At 39.5% G+C, this 20358-nt stretch overlaps 1 protein-coding gene across 3 annotated transcripts; it reads left to right on the top strand.

Annotated features, from left to right (window-relative positions):
• Positions 1-549: 549 nt before the first annotated feature.
• si:zfos-323e3.4 (volume-regulated anion channel subunit LRRC8C) lies at positions 550-12842 on the top strand. Of its 3 annotated transcripts, XM_062026878.1 has the most exons (4): positions 550-1148; positions 1352-1396; positions 4695-4853; positions 8436-12842. In XM_062026878.1, the coding sequence occupies exons 3-4, from the start codon at positions 4713-4715 to the stop codon at positions 10695-10697; spliced, it is 2403 nt and encodes an 800-aa protein (XP_061882862.1). In that variant the 5' UTR covers positions 550-1148; positions 1352-1396; positions 4695-4712; the 3' UTR covers positions 10698-12842. The 3 variants fall into 3 exon arrangements, with proteins under 3 accessions (XP_061882862.1, XP_061882863.1, XP_061882861.1); XM_062026879.1 differs by lacking the exon at positions 550-1148 and having other exon boundaries at positions 1243-1396; positions 4657-4853; XM_062026877.1 differs by lacking the exon at positions 550-1148 and having other exon boundaries at positions 1244-1396; positions 8436-12841.
• Positions 12843-20358: the final 7516 nt, after the last annotated feature.

Below are 20358 nucleotides of genomic sequence, written 5' to 3'. Positions count from 1 at the left end.
CAGAGACATCCTGGATGAAAACATACGCTTCCCATCCAACCCGATTGGGCTTGAGAGGTGCTGCAAAGAGGAGTGGGCTAAACTTCTCAAAGCCCTTTGAGACACTTGTGATTTAGGGCTATATAAATAAACATTGATTGATTGATTGATTGAGATAGGTGTGCAAGACTACAACAGAGTATTGAGTAAATGCTGTGACGACTTATGGACATGTGATTTTTTTGAGTTTTAATAAATTTGCAAACAATTAAAACTACTTTTTCATGTTGTCATTACAGGGTATTGTCTATACAATTTTGTGGACAAAAACTAATGTATTCCATTTTGGAATCAGGCTATAACATTACAAAATGTGGAAAAAAGTGAGGCGCTGTGAATACTTTCTAGATTTATGTTCTTTAATCGGACCCTAATGAGACTAAATTGTATAGCTGTATACAAAAAGTATTCCTTTTTAAATATAACTAAAGAAAATCCTGTGGAAATTTTAAATGGGCCTGTTACCTGTTGCTAACCTCTGAGAGCATATCTTGCTTTATTAGCAGAAAGTTACATAGTTTCCAGTTTACATAAACTCATAACTGCTAAAGAGACATTTAGGAGCATCTCAATAAAATGTAATGATGTTAACAGCTATTATGCTAAATGCCACCATTCCAGCAACCCATGTGTCATAACATGAGAATATCACTGGCGTCAAAAATAATAGCTAAAGTGTTTAAATGTGATATGTAGAACAGCTAATGCTAGAACCTAGCAAGATAGTACTATTATGTACTGTACATAGTCCTAATTTTTATTTAATTTGTTTTTCCGTGACTATAAACCAAATGAAAATAATAATCGCTAACAGCAAAGATAGCAATATGTCTGCATTATGTGGCTTAGCCTAAACAATAATAAATATCATACAATATTAAGATGGGCTGTGTTGCTATGCAATTTGCAGCATTTATTAATTTGGGAGGTATTTAACCTTTTATTTGCGTTTATTATGTTTTCAATTTATTCAGTGTTGTTACAAGGTGTCGGTGTGCCTAATGAAATGTCTTTTTGGGTTATAGAATTACTGGCTTACAATTAACACTAGAGGGAGCTAAAGAGAGCCTGGTCCTCACCTGAACCCCCTCGGAATATTCCACAGCAATGCAAGTATTTGAACGTTACAGTTTGAAAAATGGACAAACATTCTCTAGTCTATAGTTGCTTCCTGAGCATTTAAAAGTTTCTTGCCGGATGTGCAGTTTTCGACTATTCCCCCCCCCCCCCCCCCATGGTTTTATTCTGAAGTTTCTTTCCGGATGTGCACTGCTTTTTGTTGCTTGACACCGGTGCGCTGTTCTTTTTGAAGCATGAAAACAGACTCTCAAGACCTACCTGACACGGCCGGCAGCAGGTAAGTGAAATATTCATGGATAAAGCTTGTTTTTATTCATATTTATCAGTATTCTTGTTTAAAAAGGTGATAGTTACAACGCCTGGAGCTTAAACCTAGAAGTTTTCAAGTTACAAGACGTCAAGAAAATGTAACACAAAATGCTTTTTTTTTTTTTTTTTTTGTCTTAGCGTAGTCGGACACCTGCGATGATGACTCAACACTTTTTAATTTGACTCCTGATCGTAATGTCGATTCATCAGAAATGCCTTTATTAGTGTTGTTCCACAAAGGAACACACGTTTTAAGTCAACACTTAAGAAATAACACAAGTTGTGTGGTTTTAAAGTGATGAATGTGTATAAAGAGAGTGGAACTGAGTCGGTGGCCGACATTGTTGCCAAACTTGTTGATCCACTTGGGATACACCCACTTGTAACACACCTGATACTGCAACACACGCACACTCTCAGTGGGCGGTTGTGTGTGTTCATGTGTAACCAAACACATGTGCAATTCACACCACATTCAATGTTGAATTAAAACAACACATTTGTAGTTTATAAAGGTTAGTTTGGGTTGCAAGTTAGAAAATACATTATAGCAAATGTTTGTTTTTCAAAACAAACTTGTAAATTCTAATGTGTTTTTCCCATTAAAAATAATGTTGATAAAAAAATATGTTTTTAGTCCACATTATTTACATGTTATTATTACCTAGACAGGCAGTAAATGTAGCTTCTTTGCATAGCATACAAGTGTAAACATAAGTTAAGCACTGTAGGAGATGAATCTTTTCATAACAACGCTAAAATTGCCACTATTTTTTTTACTGTTATTTTTGCTATAACCATATTGAGCAGCCAGATCCAAAGAACCTCCAATGTGTTCATATTTCTGTAGAATGTTTTTCCCGGAAGAAATAATAGTCTGTTCCAGGGTTTATTAGTTTACTTACTTACTTACTCACTTCTCTGTGAAGCGCTTTGAGTGTCTAGAAAAGCGCTATATAAATCTAATCCATTATAAAATGCATTCAAGGTTACATTGGAGTACATTTCAGTTTGACAGATAAGTAATTCAAAATGTCCGAAAAAGAAGTAGAACGAAGCATTTGTACTCTCACTTGTCACCATCATAAAAACCTATATTGCCATTAAAGCAATATTTCGAGTAACATTTAACACATTGATTCTTCATAACAGCTATAGTAGTACACATATATTAACCATAAATATTAATAGATAATATATTGGATAATAGAATATTATTATTTTAACTAATACAATTTATTAATTTAACTACACTCCTTTTGATGGTTTGTGCATTCAAGGAAGTTGAATATACCTTTTCGGACAAGTTTAATGTAAAACTCAATCACAACTTTGTACAGGATGTATAAGTAGGGGGTCCGCGCTACATCTCTCCATCAATTTGGGGGTCCTTGGCCTCGAAAACATTGAAAACGCTTGTGCTAGAAACCAAAGCCACATTTTAAATGACTTGAGGGACATTTGACATCCGACCAAGACATATTTGGTGCATTCAAGGACACTTTATCTAAATGATATCAATTTGGCAGACGATAGAGCTTTTAATACTATTTTTATATTATGATAATGCATGTTGATGGCACATTCTACCTTTGTCCCATAAACAACCGCGTCTTTAACACGATTTAGCATCCTCTGTAGCCAGCTAGCGGCTAACAGAGCTCAACTTTCTAGGTCACTAATGATTGCCTCCATGGCAGCAAGTGAAGTAAGCTTCTTACAAGTATTATTATCAGTGGAGGACAAGGAATAGCTAAACATGCTACACCAAGTGCCACCTTACAAAAACATGTTGCTCTCCCAGTACCGCCATGATGACCTACATTAAAATACAGTAGCGTTGTAGCGATAAGTAGTCATTAAACATGTTTTGGCTGTGGTAACATTACACATAGTTTGAACAGTAATACTGTGTTTGAATATAGGAAAATAAAATACTCTACTTTAATCAAGTGATTGTTTGGCGTACCACTTCATGGAGCCCGCATACCACTAGTGGTACACGTACCACAGTTTGAGAATCACTTTGCTACACTACACACCATAGGAAGATACAAGAAACTAGCTAACTGCGGGCTGATCGTTACATATATTGACAATAATGATACCAAGTATATTATCAGTATATGGGCGATACTACAGTGAATCGATCGATATTTTTTACTATCACAAAATGGTTTTTTTAATTATAATTTTGTTATTGATTACAAACTCAGGAAATAAGTCCCTGGACACAGGAGGCCTCTGAAGGCAAAAACCAAAGGATGTCAATCAGAGCCAGTAGTAGTTTTTGCTAATATTAAGTTAAAGTACCAATGATTGTCACACACACACACTAGGTGTGGCGAAAATATTCTCTGCATTTGACCCATCACCATTGATCACCCCCTGGGAGGTGAGGGGAGCAGTGAGCAGCAGCGGTGGCCGCGCCCAGGAATAATTTTTGGTGATTTAACCCCCAATTTCAACCCTTGATGCTGAGTGCCAAGCATGGACGTAATGGCATTAGTTGTTTTGTTCAAAATATAGTATGTGATAATAGGAAATAATTTAAATATTTAATTGAAATGAATCCTCTTTTTTCTCTGATTATAATTGTGCTTAAAAAATGTATCATTCAATGATCTTGAAAATTTGAAGTATCAGCATTGGTATGGTCAACTGTAACTACTTGGTGTTGGATTAGTATCGCCCAAAACTAATGTAAAGTATCCAAACAACAGAAGAATAAGTGCTTATTACATTTTAATGGAGGTGTAGATAGAACATGTTACAACAGAAAGGAACCAGGTATTAACAGTAAATTAGCAAGTAGGCCCGGTTGGTAGAGCTGCCGTGCAAGCAACTTGAGGGTTCCAGGTTCGATCCCCTCTTCCGCCATCCTAGTCACTGCCGTTGTGTCCTTGGGCAAGGCACTTTACCCACCTGCTCCCAGTGCCACCTACACTGGTTTAAATGTAACTTGAGATACTGGGTTACAATATGTAAAGCGCTTTGAGTATATACTGTAAATGTAATTCACTTCACTTAATAATAGTTCTGAGAAAATAATACAGCCAGAAATGATACAATATGTTACTGCACATGTCGGCAGCTACACAAGGAGCCTTTGTAACCCATTTTGAAATGCTTCTATTATCATTTACGTACCATGTAATATACTATGTTATATATTATCGCAAGAGGCTGCAATATATATTAAAGCCATATCTCTTATCCCTCATTTAGTCAAAAAAGAAACAAAATCTGTATTTGCGATCTAACAGCGTGGACCAGCAGCCAGGATGATCCCAGTGGGAGAATTCCGGAACATCGGCATCGAGCAGAACTCCAAGTACCGGGTGCTCAAACCGTGGTGGGATGTTTTCTCCGAGTACCTGTGCGTCGCCATGCTCATGATTGGCGTCTTTGGGTGCACCTTGCAGGTATGGACACATCGTTGATGAATATTATCCATAGTATGGTTGCACTCTTTCTACCTTTTTTTTTGAGACATGAGACCAGTCAGTCTTTCCAAAATTGTCTTATGATATATTTCGTGCATACTTTGATAAGCTCCCAGACGCCATTAAAATATCACAGAGGGAAAGTCCTGGTATTAATGTCATCATCGATCATACAGTCGAATTAGTTGCCGCTTTGTTACTGTTCCTCACGATTTGATCCCGCTTTGATACGCTTTAAATCACGCTTTAAATCACGCTTTGATACGTTTTATTACGCTTTATTGAACTTTATTATGCTTTGATGCGATCATGACGCTTTAAATCAGGCTCTGACACGATTATCAAGCTCTGTTGTGCATTGTTACAACAAAAATAAGAAAAAAATGTGAAAAACTCAGTATACTGTTTTCCACACATTTTTTATATTCATATGTTTTTTCAATTCCTCTTTTTTTTCCGTTATATTATGTTTTATATCTTCATTTCCTTTATTTCTTTGTCATCTTAATAAATATCTATCTTTCATTTCTTATGCTAGTTGACAATAATAAAAGGCATTTCTTTTATTTTTTATATTCATTTTTTTTTCAATTTCTCTTTTTTTTCGTTATATTATGTTTTATATCTTCATTTCTTTTATTTCTTTGTCATCTTAATAAATATCTATCTTTCATTTCTTATGCTAGTTGACAATAATAAAAGGCATTTCTTTTAAACGTAACATATTCTCTTTATTATTAACATTTTCATACAGAAAAATTATAGACAGTAATGTCAAACTGCAACATCAAACAGCAGAAGTACAGAAACAATGATCATCGTATAAAAAAGGCAATGATGCAAAAGAGAATGGATTTGTAATCCTGTGTTGGTTTTACATAAAGTTTCAATGTCACTAGTCAATATCACAGTCACTTCCTATTGCGCTTTGAACCAAGATCTGTTAAGCTTTCCTACGCTTTGAGTCAAGCTTTGCTGAGCTTTGTCAGGCTTTGTCACACTTTGATACGCTCTCGGCGCTTTATTCCATTCTTGACAGAGCGCAGAATTTTTTTAAACCGTTTAAAAAATTTTGGCGAACTTGCCGCATGTCCCGCTTCACTACAAGCTTTCCCACGATCCATTAGGACCCGCACGCTTTAATCAGGCTTTGTTACGCTTTAACGCCGCTTTGCATGCCGCTTTGCATGCCGCTTTAAAGCGCCGTCAAAGCGCCATTGGTGTGAACCTAGCATCAGTAACCGAAAGAGACGTGTCGTTCTTCCCTTTTTATACATAATTTTGATGACACACAACCGCACCCACACACACACACAGCTCAGGGAGGGTTTACTGGAAACATTTGAGTCAAGTGTCTAAACAGTTAGGAAGTTCAACTCCTGCCGACACAATTCAATGCCTCATTTCCATATTTACGCTTTTTTCATTTTCATACATTTTAGGTTTGATGCACTCATAGGAACCATGTATCCATGTCTGATTACACCGTGCGTTGTGGTGGAAAGAGGCGTGGATCGCAACAAATACTTTTGGACCGACACAAATAAATTTGGCGTTACCTGTGGCGGGACTGACTGTAAATGTAAATCTTAATCTTCCAGATTTTTTGATCGGAAAGTAACTAGGGGGCTGTTGAAACTTGCTCAAAAAATATGCAGTTGAACTGCGATTTACAACCCCCTCTATTTGCAAACTTTTTAAACTATATTGAGCCAAATATGCCTCTGTTGTGTGATCCATGTCTGATTGACAAAGCGGGCTTCGTACCACAGCTAGTTTTTCATTGTGATGAGACGGGACTTTTCTGGGAAAAGATGCCGACACGGACTTATATCTCAGCGGAGGAGAAGGCATTATCTTTTGTTCAGCGGAATCTCTTCCAAGAACACACACACACACGCCCTGCCTTCCCTTCTTCCCCTATGCCTGCTCCTTTCTCTCCTCTCGCCAGCTGCTCATTTGCCGATGACATTGAAAGTGGAGTTGACTTTTTTAAATGTTTATTATTCGTATAGTGAAGAACATTTCTCCATAAGAAACAACGTAAATATGAATAATGGGTTCCAGCCTAAACATAGGTCCATATTTGAGTTAAGGTTTATACACTACTGTATATGAAACAAACAGGTGGAGGAGGTGATGGATAAACACTATATTATAAACAAGCCAAACGACATTTTTATTGTAAATTGTGAGGTGTGTGTGTTAAAATCATGGTTGTTTTTACAAATGATGACAGATGTGAACAAAAGCATGTATTGTCTTTGTGTGATGATGTAAATGAGGTGTGGTTGTATTGTATATTAAGTATGTGTCCATGAAAGGGCATTTTATGACTTTTTTCTTAATACTTGTGTATGTTTTTATTGTCATAATTTTATTGCATGATTTTTGTATCCCTTTAATTTAGGTAGCCAGGGACTGCAGATGGAAATTAGCTATTTAGCTATAATCTGGTACAGAACATATCAGTCTTTGAGCTTAATGTTTCTGTACATGTATCAAATAAAGACTAAACAAACAAACAAAGACATGCTGCTCTGCCAACACGCGCACAAACAGAAGTCCCTTTGGTGCCCTCACAAACGATCAGAAATGTCAGCAACTAACTTCAAATATGTGACAATAACTCATTACATGCAAAGTGACATATGTCCAACCTTTATTTGTTAAAATGTTGATCATCATAGCTTACAGTTTTTGAAACCTCACATTTTCTGAGATTTTTATTTCAAGCTTTTCATAAACTAAGCCATAATCACCAAAATGATAACAAGTAAAAGGCCTGAGATATCTCACTTTGCATGTAATAAGTTCATATAACTTGTTACAAAATGTTACGTTCTTGTGTAATTTCCACATGATTTATTTTGTTAAGTTCTACAAAAGAATATTAATTTCTTATATATATATATATATATATATATATTTATTTTTTTTTATTTTTTTTTAAATTTTCCTATGCTATGTATGTGCCTCTTAACACCTCACTGTAGGCTATGTAAGGTCCAGTTACCTCTAAACTAAGCAAAATTGATGCTAATACACTTTTTTTTTCCCGATAAGAGAATTGTTAAGGAACCGAATCCTTAATCAGAATCAAAAGTGGAATCGGAACTGGAAAAATGTTATCAATTCCCATCCATAGTGGTGAGGATTAGTATCTTAGAAGCGGCTCCGCACGTTGCGGAAACTCTCAAATTCCAGCTGGTGTTGTGGCTCGACCCCCTTGTGGTATTCATGCAACTCCTGCATGTGTGATACGGAAATGTAATTGTGTATCCCTGAACAGCCATCTATTTTGAAGGAATCTTTCACGTGAGTACAATCTTTAACCATGTGAACACGGGGACACCGCTGCGGTAAAGATCACCATCCGATCAGTTAACAAAGGCAGATATCGACCCCCAATCCAATCCCGTAATCTGGATCCGGACATTTCTAGTTTTATATGAATGAGCGTATTGACCCGAATATAAGATTCTTCACAACTTGGTGGCCATGACAGGTCGGTTCTTCTTCTTCACCCAAAAATCCTTCCTTCTTTTCTCTTCTCCTCAGCTCACCCAAGATAAGATCGCCTGCCTGCCAAGTCCCTTCACCAGTCCAACACCCAGTGCCATCGACTGCAGCTACATCCGGAACTACGCCGACAATGAGACGTGGATGAGTTTAAAACCTACCAATCCTGTCATACGGGAGGTGCTTGGCCGCAAGAACAACCTGGACATCCACCAGTATGTCTTCATCAACCACTATTGCTACGAGAGGTTTGTGCACTGGTATGCAAAGTACTTCCCGTACCTGGTGGTGATCCACACAATGATGTTCATGGTAGCTAGCAGCTTTTGGTTCAAGTTTCCCGGGACTTCCTCTAAACTCGACCTCTTTGTCACCATCCTGGGTAAGTGCTTCGACTCCCCCTGGACCACGAGGGCCTTGAGCGAAGTTTGCGAGGAACGAGGCGAGGAGAAACTGGTCATTTTGAGGAGGACGACCATGTCTAAAGATCCATCTGAGAAACGGACGGAAGAGGAGGAGACCACCTTGCTTCCTCTAGTTGGCTCTTCCAAGTCTAATCCAGAAAAAAAAAGTCTGGATTCTCAATCTGCTCCGTCGGTGCTAGATAAGAAGGAAGGAGAGCAGGCCAAAGCTCTGTTTGAGAAGGTGAAAAAGCTTAGAACTCATGTGGAGGAGGCAGACATATTGTACATCATGTATGTGCTGCAAACATCCCTCAAGGTCTTCAAGTTCCTTTTGATCATCATCTACACAGCAGCACTGTCTCCAAACATTGAGATTGTGGTTCGCTGCTTGGTTCCCCCTGAGCTGACAGGTTTTGACATTTATTGTTGTAACCACAACAAAGCTCATCTTTTCTCGAAACTGGCCTATTGCTACATCTGCTTTGTGGCTGTCTATGGCATCTTGTGCATCTATACGCTCTACTGGCAGTTCCACCGCCCCCTGAGGGTGTATTCCTTCGAGCATGTCAGGCTAGAGACGGGCATCAACGACATACCGGATGTAAAGAACGACTTTGCCTTTCTTCTTCACCTGGTGGACCAATACGATGACCTATACGCCAAAAGATTTGCTTTCTTTCTGTCCGAGGTCAGTGAGAGTCGCCTCCATCAGCTCAACCTCAACCATGAATGGACCACTAAGAAGCTGCGAGCCCGTCTCTCTAAAAACGCCAATGATCAACTGGAGCTCCACCTGTTAATGTTGCCGGGATTTCCCGACACGGTCTACGAGCTGATGGAAATGCAGTCTCTCAAATTGGAGCAAGTTAAAAGCATTATGATCTCGGCCAGTGTGGCTAAGCTAGAGAAACTTCGGGATTTGTCGCTGGTTTACTGCCAGGCGAAGCTCCAGCTGCCCGCCTTGAAACATCTCAAAGATCACCTGAAGGTCCTACGACTATGGTTTGAAGGTTTAGATGAGGTACCTGAGTGGATGTACCACCTGCAAAGACTTGAGGAGTTGCATCTGAATGGCCCATTAGCCACCCTGGACTCCCTTCGAAATCTTAAGGCCCTGACGGTACTTACCATGAACTCCAATCTTACAAAGATCCCAGCCAGCATCTATGATGTCGCCCTGAACCTGCAGCATTTGAGCATCTACAATGAAGGGAACAAGCTCCAAGCCTTCAGCAGCCTGAAGAAACTCACCAACTTGGTGTCCCTGGAGTTGGTGGGCTGCGAGCTGGAGCGCATTCCAAGCGCCGTGTTTAGCTTGAGCAATCTACAGGAGTTGGACCTCAAAGAAAACAAGCTGACCACAGTAGAGGAGATTCTGAGTCTGCAGCACTGCCATCGACTGGTGACGCTGAGGCTGTGGCACAACAAGATCACCTACATTCCAGATCACATCAGTAAGCTAAACACCTTGGAGACTCTGGACATCAGTTGGAATAAACTCAAAAGGATCCCCAGCCGGTTGTTCTACTGCACCAAGCTCAGGCACCTGGATGTCTCCCACAACCAGATCACCTCCATCCCGGCTGAGGTGGGCATCCTGCAGGGCCTGCAGTTCTTCTCTGCTGCTTTCAACTCGATAGAGATGCTACCTGAGGAGCTGTACTCTTGTAAAAGACTAAACACTCTGGCTCTTGGGAACAACTCCCTGCTCTTCCTGAGCTCCAAGATCGCAAATCTGCTCCAACTGGTCCGACTGGAGATTAAAGGAAACCGCCTGGATGCTCTGCCTGTGGAGATAGCAAACTGCCCCTTGTTGACTTCTAATGGGATTGTAGCGGAGGACAACCTGCTGCAGGTGTTGCCTTTAGAGATGCACAGAAGTCTGAGTAGTAGCTGACTTAGCCCCTCTTAAAAAGCTTCATTGATTTTTCTACACCAGATTTTTGGTCTGTTTACAACTACAGTTTGCAAAGTGGAACTCAATTCATTACAAACTTTTTTTGAAATAATGCACACACTGGAATGTAGTAGAAATGTATAAAGGAAGCCAATGAACTAGGGATGTGCCAATTGATTAGCCACCGATTGGTATCGGATGAATTTTGGGAAAAGTTTGTGATCGGCCATTGCCGATTAATGCCTTTTAATGTGGATCACAAACCCTCTGACCCTCTCTGGCTGGCAAGCGGCTAGCAACTAATTCTGTTGGTTTTTTTTTATAAACATTGTGGAGCCACTCCCCGGAGTGAATAGTAATCCCTTCCTTTATGGCAAGTAAACTGCATTGCTTAGTAACTCAGTAAACATGCCAAACATGTTACACACTGAGTGAACGCCAGGAGCAGGCATGCTATTAGTTAAGCTAACCTAGCTTGAAACAACAAAACAAATAAGTGCTTAATAAAGTATCAAGTAAGTGGATATCAACATGTAGATCGATACAAGACTACAGAGGATAATATATACAACGCATATACACAATCCATAAATCGGCGTTGTCGATATTAAGGGTAGTACCAGTAATCAGATCAATATTTTCATTTTCTCATAATATATTTTTGTTGTTTTTGTTAGTGTACACATACTCTGAATAATTCCTGGACACAGGATGAGTTTGAGGGCAAAAACCAAAGGCATTAAATGAGTAGTAGATAGTAGTTTTTGCTTTTTTGTGTGTCCCAGAGTAAAAGATGTCCTTAGTGGACATGCTCAGTCCCACTGAGAGAAGACTGAATTGGCACACCCATGAACACTTTTCTTACTGACTGCTTGTTAGGTCTTTTACTACCTCAGCTGCGTTCACTCAAACAAAGAGGTCATTGTCCGTACGTATCTTACTCTTATTTTGAAAAGGCACATTTAGCAAAAGTTGACGGCTTATCGCTTCCTGCTCTTTCTGGGCATGTTGTGGTCTCAGAGAGAGACTGCGGTTGTCAGCCGAGTCGTGTTCTGACCTGCATGAACGCTGTTGCGACACTCCAGTTGCCAGACATACCTCAACATGGCCGTGCAGAAACACACCTGCACTAATGCCCTAAACACGCCCCTTTTTTTCATCTGTGCACAAATAAAAAGCCCGAGACGTCTGATGTTAAATTCTCAGACATGTTTCTTTTCCTTGTGACTTTGCGGAGGTGGAAGAAGAGACTGATTTGAAACGTTGCCTTGTTAGGGGAGGTTCTTCTTCTGCGTGTTAAAACGCTGTTCAAGTACGAAACCTGCCGTTTGTTGCAGATGCAGGAACACAAATTAAATAAATCGTAACACGGTTGTCCTGTCCATCATTCATTGTTGAGTCTGGTTAGGACTGCTGAGTACTGGGGTACTTGATGGTCGGGTTTTGGCTTCGGGTTGTGGTTCAAGGGTTAAATTCTGGCTTCATGGCTGGATTAGGATTCATGGTTGGGTCTAAGGTTTTAGTTCAGGACCAGGCATGAGGTGAAAAGTAGTCAATAACATGTACCCCTTGCTATAATACAGAGGTGTCCCATGTGTGGCCTGGGGGCCATTTGGGGCTCACAACTTATTTTTATTGTCTCAACACATTCTAAAGGTAAAATAAACACAACACAGATTAAAACATTACACACACAAAAAAAATAAGAAGAAACATGGGACCTGAATATCGGGGATGTCAAAGTTGTTTTCATTGAGGGCCACAAAACAGTTATGGCTGCCCTCGCTTGTTACAGTGAATATTAATGAACTAGAATGTATCGCCTCATTATGTTATTATACAGTTCCCTATGGATTTGATTATTAGATGTGTTTGACATACAAATTGATGGATATGGTACTTGCTTATCATAAATGATGGGGACAAGCAGTTTCTTCTCAAATAAAATGTTTGGAATATATGTTAATGATACAGGTGTGTCCCACCTTTCACTATAAAGGGCCACATACTAAAAAGTCAAAGTATGTGGGGCTCATTTTGATATTTCTATGTTGTATTAAAAAAAAAAAAGCTAAGCACTGAAATTACATTTATTTAAAGACACAACTTAGTGGCAGCTTTGTGTGACAAAGTGTACGATTGGTAAATATTACAGAGGTAAAAAAACAACCAATAAAAATGGAAAAGAAAAAAAACGTAATGTACCGTATTTTTCGGACTATTAAGTCGCATTTTTTTTCATAGTTTGGCCGGGGGTGCGACTTATACTCAGGAGCGACTTATGTGGAAAATTATTAACACATTACCGTAAAATATCAAATAATATTATTTAGCTCATTCACGTAAGAGACTAGACCAGTGGTTCTTAACCTTGTTGGAGGTACCGAACACCACCAGTTTCATATGCGCATTCACCGAACCCTTCTTTAGTGAAAAATAAAATGTTGGGATTTTTTTCAAATTCAAGACAAAGTTATATGTTTTTGATAACACTTTAGTATGGGGAACATATTCGAAGTAACAAAGACTTAATTTAGAGTTTTTTGGACACTAGGGAAACATATTCTAAGTAACAAAGACTTAATTTAGAGTTATTTGGTTAGAGGGTTAGGGCCAGAGTTAGAGGGTTAGCTTATAATAATGCCATGCAGAATAAGCCATTAATAAGTACTTAATAATACTAGTTAAGAGCCAATATGTTACTAATTTGCATGTTAATAAGCAACTAATTAATGGTGAATATGTTCCCCATACTAAAGTGTTACCATGTTTTATTACTGGTGCACAAAATGAACCGTGCATGAACATCACCTTGTTCAAACAACAAAAACCAAGACAGAGCATAAACTCACAACAAATTACACACCTGCAAATCAGTGTGACTTCTGCTGTTGCCGTATCCGTAATACGCCGATAGGGAGAAGTTTTTATTTACACGATGAGTCGGGTGTGTCTTGACCTCCGCCGAACCCCTGAGCCTGACTCACCGAACCCCTAGGGTTCGATCGAACCCAGGTTAAGAACCACAGGAATGGACGTATAAGATTTCATGGGATTTAGCGATTAGGAGTGACAGATTGTTTGGTAAACGTATAGCATGTTCTATATGTTATAGTTATTTGAATGACTCTTACCATAATATGTTACGTTAACATACCAGGCACGTTCTCAGTTGGTTATTTATGCGTCATATAACGTACAGTTATTCAGCCTGTTGTTCACTATTCTTTATTTATTTTAAATTGCCTTTCAAATGTCTATTCTTGGTGTTGGGTTTTATCAAATACATTTCCCCCAAAAATGCGACTTCTACTCCAGTGCGACTTACTGTATATATGTTTTTTTCCTTCTTTATTATGCATTTTCAGCAGGTGCGACGTATACTCCGGAGCGACTTATACTCCGAAAAATACGGTAATGACAAAAAGCAGAAGTTTTGATACTATGAACTAATAATACTGTACATTGTCACTTATAACCCAAAGCTGACCCTAAGGTTTGTCTTTAAATACTGCATATTTCGTTGTGTACAATACGAGCACTATTGTGTACAAGTATTATTGTGTACAGTACGAGCACTATTGTGTACAATACGAGTACTATTGTGTACAGTACGAGTACTATTGTGTACAGTACGAGCACTATTGTGTACAATACGAGTACTATTGTGTACAATACGAGCACTATTGTGTACAATACGAGTAATATTGTGTACAATACGAGTAGTATTGTGTACAATACGAGCACTATTGTGCACAGTACGAGCACTATTGTGTACAGTACGAGCACTATTGTGCACAGTACGAGCAATGTTTGTCAAAATTGAAAGAATATGTTTAGTAAGAAAGATGAAGAGATTTATTGACACATTTTATTCAGGCATTAGCGGGCCATATAAAACAATGTGGACTTTGACACAGGTGCAGTATATGGTCTTTGATCAACATGTGAACACATTGCTGGCAAGTTATGTGTAAGGTATTAGTTGGCGAAATATTAATATTAGTGAAGAAGAAATTAAATATAGCAAGGGGGTTCATTAGATATTACACTAATGTTCTGTTGAGATATTAGCACACATTCGTTGATCTACATGATGTTGTTGTTGTATCTTTAATGTGTCATAGTGGCCATCATTCTTTTAAAGCATCGCTGTAACAAGTTTGCTTTGCTGTAATACTTAAGTGTTGTTTGTGTGAAGTACTGCAACGTGCTGAATACTTTCCATCACTGAAGTATTAATATACCTCAAAACCCGGGCAAAACAATAAAATACACATCCATCCATTTTCTACCTCTTGTCCCTTTTGGGGTCAGGGGGCTGGAGCCTATCCCAGCTGCACTTAATTAAATGTGTAATCTATTCTTTGGAGATATCACAATGTTCTCCATGGTCTTCAAGCTGTCTCAACAACACAAACATGAAGAAGACACCAAAACATGTCATCATATGACTCAAATCTTGGTGGTCTTCTCACATCATGCACACTTTCAACACACCCCACCCCCTCCCTCAGTCATGCAGCGCTACCTTCCTCACTAACTAGTAAGTCCATATTACATAGTGGTCAAGAAAGTCCACACTAACTAGGGGTCTGGTAAGTCCACACTACCTAGTGGTCTGGTAAGTCCATACTACCTACTAGTCAAGTAAGTCCTCACTAACTAGTGTTCTAGTAAGTTCATACTATCTACTAGTCAAGTAAGTCCTCACTAACTAGTAATGTAGTAGGTCCATACTAAATAGTGGTCAAGTAAGTCCACATTACCGAGTGGTCTAGTAAGTCCACATTACCGAGTGGTCTAGTAAGTCCATATTACCTAGTGGTCAAGTAAGTCTACACTAACAAGTGGTCTGGTAAGTCCACACTACCTAGTGGTCTGGTAAGTCCTCACTAACTAGTGGTCTAGTACTTCCATACTAACTAGTGGTCAAGTAAGTCCACATTACCGAGTGGTCAAGTAAGTCCACACTAATTAGAGATCTAGTAAGTCCACACTAACTAGTGGTTAAGTAAGTCTACACTAACGAATGGTCTGGTAAGTCCACACTACCTAGTGGTCTAATAAGTCCATACTTGTCAAGTAAGTCCTCACTAACTAATGGTCTCGTAGGTCAACACTAAGTAGTGGTCAAGGAAGTCCTCACTAACTAGTAATGTAGTAGGTCCATACTAAATAGTGGTCAAGTAAGTCCACATTACCGAGTGGTCTAGTAAGTCCACACTAATTAGTGGTCAAGTAAGTCCATATTACCTAGTGGTCAAGTAAGTCTACACTAACTAGTGGTCTAGTAGTTCCATACTAACTAGTGGTAAAGTAAGTCCACATTACCGAGTGGTCAAGTAAGTCCACACTAATGAGAGATCTAGTAAGTCCACACTAATTAGTGGTTAAGTAAGTCTACACTAACTAGTGGTCTGGTAAGCCAACACTACCTAGTGGTCTAATAAGTCCATACTTGTCAAGTAAGTCCTCACTAACTAATGGTCTCGTAGGTCAACACTAAGTAGTGGTCAAGTAAGTCCTCACTAACTAGTAATGTAGTAGGTCCGTACTAAGTAGTGGTCAAGTAAGTCCACATTACCGAGTGGTCTAGTAAGTCCACACTAATTAGTGGTCAAGTAAGTCTACACTAACAAGTGGTCTGGTAAGTCCACACTACCGAGTGGTCTGTTAAGTCCTCACTAAGTAGTGGTCTAGTAGTTCCATACTAACTAGTGGTCAAGTAAGTCCACATTACCGAGTGGTCAAGTAAGTCCATACTAGTGGTCAAGTAAGTCCACACTAATTAGAGATCTAGTAAGTCCACACTAACTAGTGGTTAAGTAAGTCTACACTAACTAGTGGTCTGGTAAGCCAACACTACCTAGTGGTCTAATAAGTCCATACTTGTCAAGTAAGTCCTCACTAACTAATGGTCTCGTAGGTCAACACTAAGTAGTGGTCAAGTAAGTCCTCACTAACTAGTAATGTAGTAGGTCCATACTAAATAGTGGTCAAGTAAGTCCACATTACCGAGTGGTCTAGTAAGTCCACACTAATTAGTGGTCAAGTAAGTCCATATTACCTAGTGGTCAAGTAAGTCTACACTAACAAGTGGTCTGGTAAGTCCACACTACCTAGTGGTCTGGTAAGTCCTCACTAACTAGTGGTCTAGTAAGTCCACATTACCGAGTGGTCAAGTAAGTCCACACCAGTGGTCAAGTAAGTCCAAACTAATTAGAGATCTAGTAAGTCCACACTAACTAGTGGTTAAGTAAGTCTACACTAACTAGTGGTCTTGTAAGTCCACACTACCTAGTGGTCTAATAAGTCCATACTTGTCAAGTAAGTCCTCACTAACTAATGGTCTCGTAGGTCAACACTAAGTAGTGGTCAAGGAAGTCCTCAATAACTAGTAATGTAGTAGGTCCATACTAAATAGTGGTCAAGTAAGTCCACATTACCGAGTGGTCTAGTAAGTCCACACTAATTAGTGGTCAAGTAAGTCCATATTACCTAGTGGTCAAGTAAGTCTACACTAACTAGTGGTCTGGTAAGTCCACACTACCTAGTGGTCTGGTAAGTCCTCACTAACTAGTGGTCTAGTAGTTCCATACTAACTAGTGGTAAAGTAAGTCCACATTACCAAGTGGTCAAGTAAGTCCACACTAGTGGTCAAGTAAGTCCACACTAATGAGAGATCTAGTAAGTCCACACTAACTAGTGGTTAGGTAAGTCTACACTAACTAGTGGTCTGGTAAGCCAACACTACCTAGTGGTCTAATAAGTCCATACTTGTCAAGTAAGTCCTCACTAACTAATGGTCTCGTAGGTCAACACTAAGTAGTGGTCAAGTAAGTCCTCACTAACTAGTAATGTAGTAGGTCCATACTAAGTAGTGGTCAAGTAAGTCCACATTACCGAGTGGTCTAGTAAGTCCACACTAATTAGTGGTCAAGTAAGTCCATTTTACCTAGTGGTCAAGTAAGTCTACACTAACTAGTGGTCTGGTAAGTCCACACTACCGAGTGGTCTGTTAAGTCCTCACTAACTAGTGGTCTAGTAGTTCCATACTAACTAGTGGTCAAGTAAGTCCACATTACCGAGTGGTCAAGTAAGTCCATACTAGTGGTCAAGTAAGTCCACACTAATTAGAGATCTAGTAAGTCCACACTAACTAGTGGTTAAGTAAGTCTACACTAACTAGTGGTCTGGTAAGTCCACACTACCTAGTGGTCTAATAAGTCCATACTTGTCAAGTAAGTCCTCACTAACTAATGGTCTCGTAGGTCAACACTAAGTAGTGGTCAAGTAAGTCCTCACTAACTAGTAATGTAGTAGGTCCATACTAAATAGTGGTCAAGTAAGTCCACATTACAGAGTGGTCTAGTAAGTCCACACTAATTAGTGGTCAAGTAAGTCCATATTACCTAGTGGTCAAGTAAGTCTACACTAACTAGTGGTCTGATAAGTCCACACTACCTAGTTTTCTGGTAAGTCCTCACTAACTAGTGGTCTTGTAGTTCCATACTAATTAGTGGTCAAGTAAGTCCACACTAGTGGTCAAGTAAGTCCACACTAATTAGAGATCTAGTAAATCCACACTAACTAGTGGTTAAGTAAGTCTACACTAACTAGTGGTCTGGTAAGTCCACACTACCTAGTGGTCTAATAAGTCCATACTTGTCAAGTAAGTCCTCACTAACTAATGGTCTCGTAGGTCAACACTAACTAGTGTTCAAGTAAGTCCTCACTAACTAGAGGTCTAGTAAGTCCATATTACATAGTGGTCAAGTAAGTCCACACTAACTAGGGGCTTGGTAAGTCCACACTACCTAGTGGTCTGGTAAGTCCATACTACCTGCTAGTCAAGTAAGTCCTCACTAACTAGTGGGCTAGTATGTCCATACTAACTAGTGGTCAAGTAAGTCCACATTACTGAGTGGTCAAGGAAGTCCACACTAAATAGTGGTCTAGTAAGTCCATATTACCTAGTGGTCAAGTAAGTCCACACTAACTAGTGGTCTTGTAAGTCCACGCTACGTAGTGGTCAAGTGAGTCCACACTAGTGTTCTAGTAAGTTCATACCATCTACTAGTCAAGTAAGTCCTCACTAACTAGTAATGTAGTAGGTCCATACTAAATAGTGGTCAAGTAAGTCCACATTACTGAGTGGTCTAGTAAGTCCACACTAATTAGTGGTCTTGTAAGTCCACACTACCTAGTGGTCTGGTAAGTCCATACTACCTACTAGTCAAGTAAGTCCTCACTAACTAGTGGGCTAGTAGGTCCATACTAACTAGTGGTCAAGTAAGTCCACACTAATTAGTGGTCTAGTAGGTCAATATTACCTAGTGGTCAAGTAAGTCCACACTAGCTAGTGGTTTTCTAAGTTCATACTACCTACTAGTCAAGTAAGTCATCACTAACTAGTAGTCTAGTATGTCCATACTAACTAGTGGGCTAGTAGGTCCATACTAACTAGTGGTCCAGTAAGTCCACATTACCGGGTGGTCAAGTAAGTCCACACTAACTAGTGGTCTAGTAAGTCCATATTACCCAGTGGTCAAGTAAGTCTACACATACTAGTGGTCTAGTAAGTCCACACTAGCTAGTGGTCAAGTAAGTCCACACTAACTAGTGGTCTGGTAAGTCCAAACTAACTAGTGGTTATTAAGTCCCCCCAACTTGTGGTCTAGTAAGTTCACACTAACTAGTGGTCAAGTAAGTCCATACTAACTAGTGATCTGGTAAGCCCACACTAACTAGTGGTCTAGTAAGTCCACACTACCTAGTGGTCTACTAAGTCCATACTACTTACTAGTCAAGTAAATCCTCACTAACTAGTGGTCTAGTAAGTCCATATTACCTAGTGGTCAAGTAAGTCCACACTAACTACTGGTCAAGTAAGTCCTCATTAACTAGTGGTCTAGTAGGCCACACCTTCTTGTAATCTCTAACCATCGTTTGAAGGTCAAAGGTCACAACAATGGGAACACAAAACAAAATTTGGCTTGTTTCCCTCCACAAAATGAAAACTAGAATGTGTTATTTCTCTTTAAGTGGCTGATGTTGCTGAGCACCACCAGCAGATGGCGCCAGTAGAACTCCAACTGCTGTTTAAAGGCCTACTGAAACCCACTACTACCAACCACGCAGTCTGATAGTTTATATATCAATGATGAAATCTTAACATTGAAACACATGCCAATACGGCCGGGTTAACTTATAAAGTGCAATTTTAAAATTCCTGCCACATTTCCGGTTGAAAAACTCCTTTGGATATGATTTATGCGCGTGACGTCACAAAAGCAACGGAAGTGGTTGGACTCCATCGGACCCGATAGAAAAGCCTCTTGTTTTCTTCGACAAAATTCCACAGTATTCTGGACATCTGTGTTGGTGAATCTTTTGCAATTTGTTTAATGAACAATGGAGGCTGCAAAGAAGAACGTAGTAGGTGGGATCGATCGGTGTCTTAGCGGCTAAGTACAATACTTACAGCAACACAACAAGGACTACTTACCCTGATAGCAGACGCCTAGCCGATGCTTGCCGCCAAACCCACGGATGAAGTCCTTCGTCGCGCCGTCAATCGCTGGAATGCAGGTGAGCACGGCTGTTGATGGGAAGATGAGGGCTGGCTGGTGTAGGTGGAGCGCTAATGTTTTTATCA

The sequence above is a fragment of the Entelurus aequoreus genome, linkage group LG18 (assembly GCF_033978785.1).
Source record: "Entelurus aequoreus isolate RoL-2023_Sb linkage group LG18, RoL_Eaeq_v1.1, whole genome shotgun sequence".
NCBI classification, from domain to species: domain Eukaryota; kingdom Metazoa; phylum Chordata; class Actinopteri; order Syngnathiformes; family Syngnathidae; genus Entelurus; species Entelurus aequoreus.
The sequence above is the reverse complement of the archived record's forward strand: the minus strand, read 5'-3'. Positions and strand labels throughout refer to the sequence as shown.

Bases quoted from the DNA above. Each gene is read 5' to 3' on its own strand.
- si:zfos-323e3.4 (XM_062026878.1), top strand. From the start codon at position 4,713: ATGATCCCAGTGGGAGAATTCCGGAACATCGGCATCGAGCAGAACTCC. The intron at 4,854-8,435 runs GTATGGACACAT...TCTTCTCCTCAG, and splicing joins TCTTTGGGTGCACCTTGCAG to CTCACCCAAGATAAGATCGC.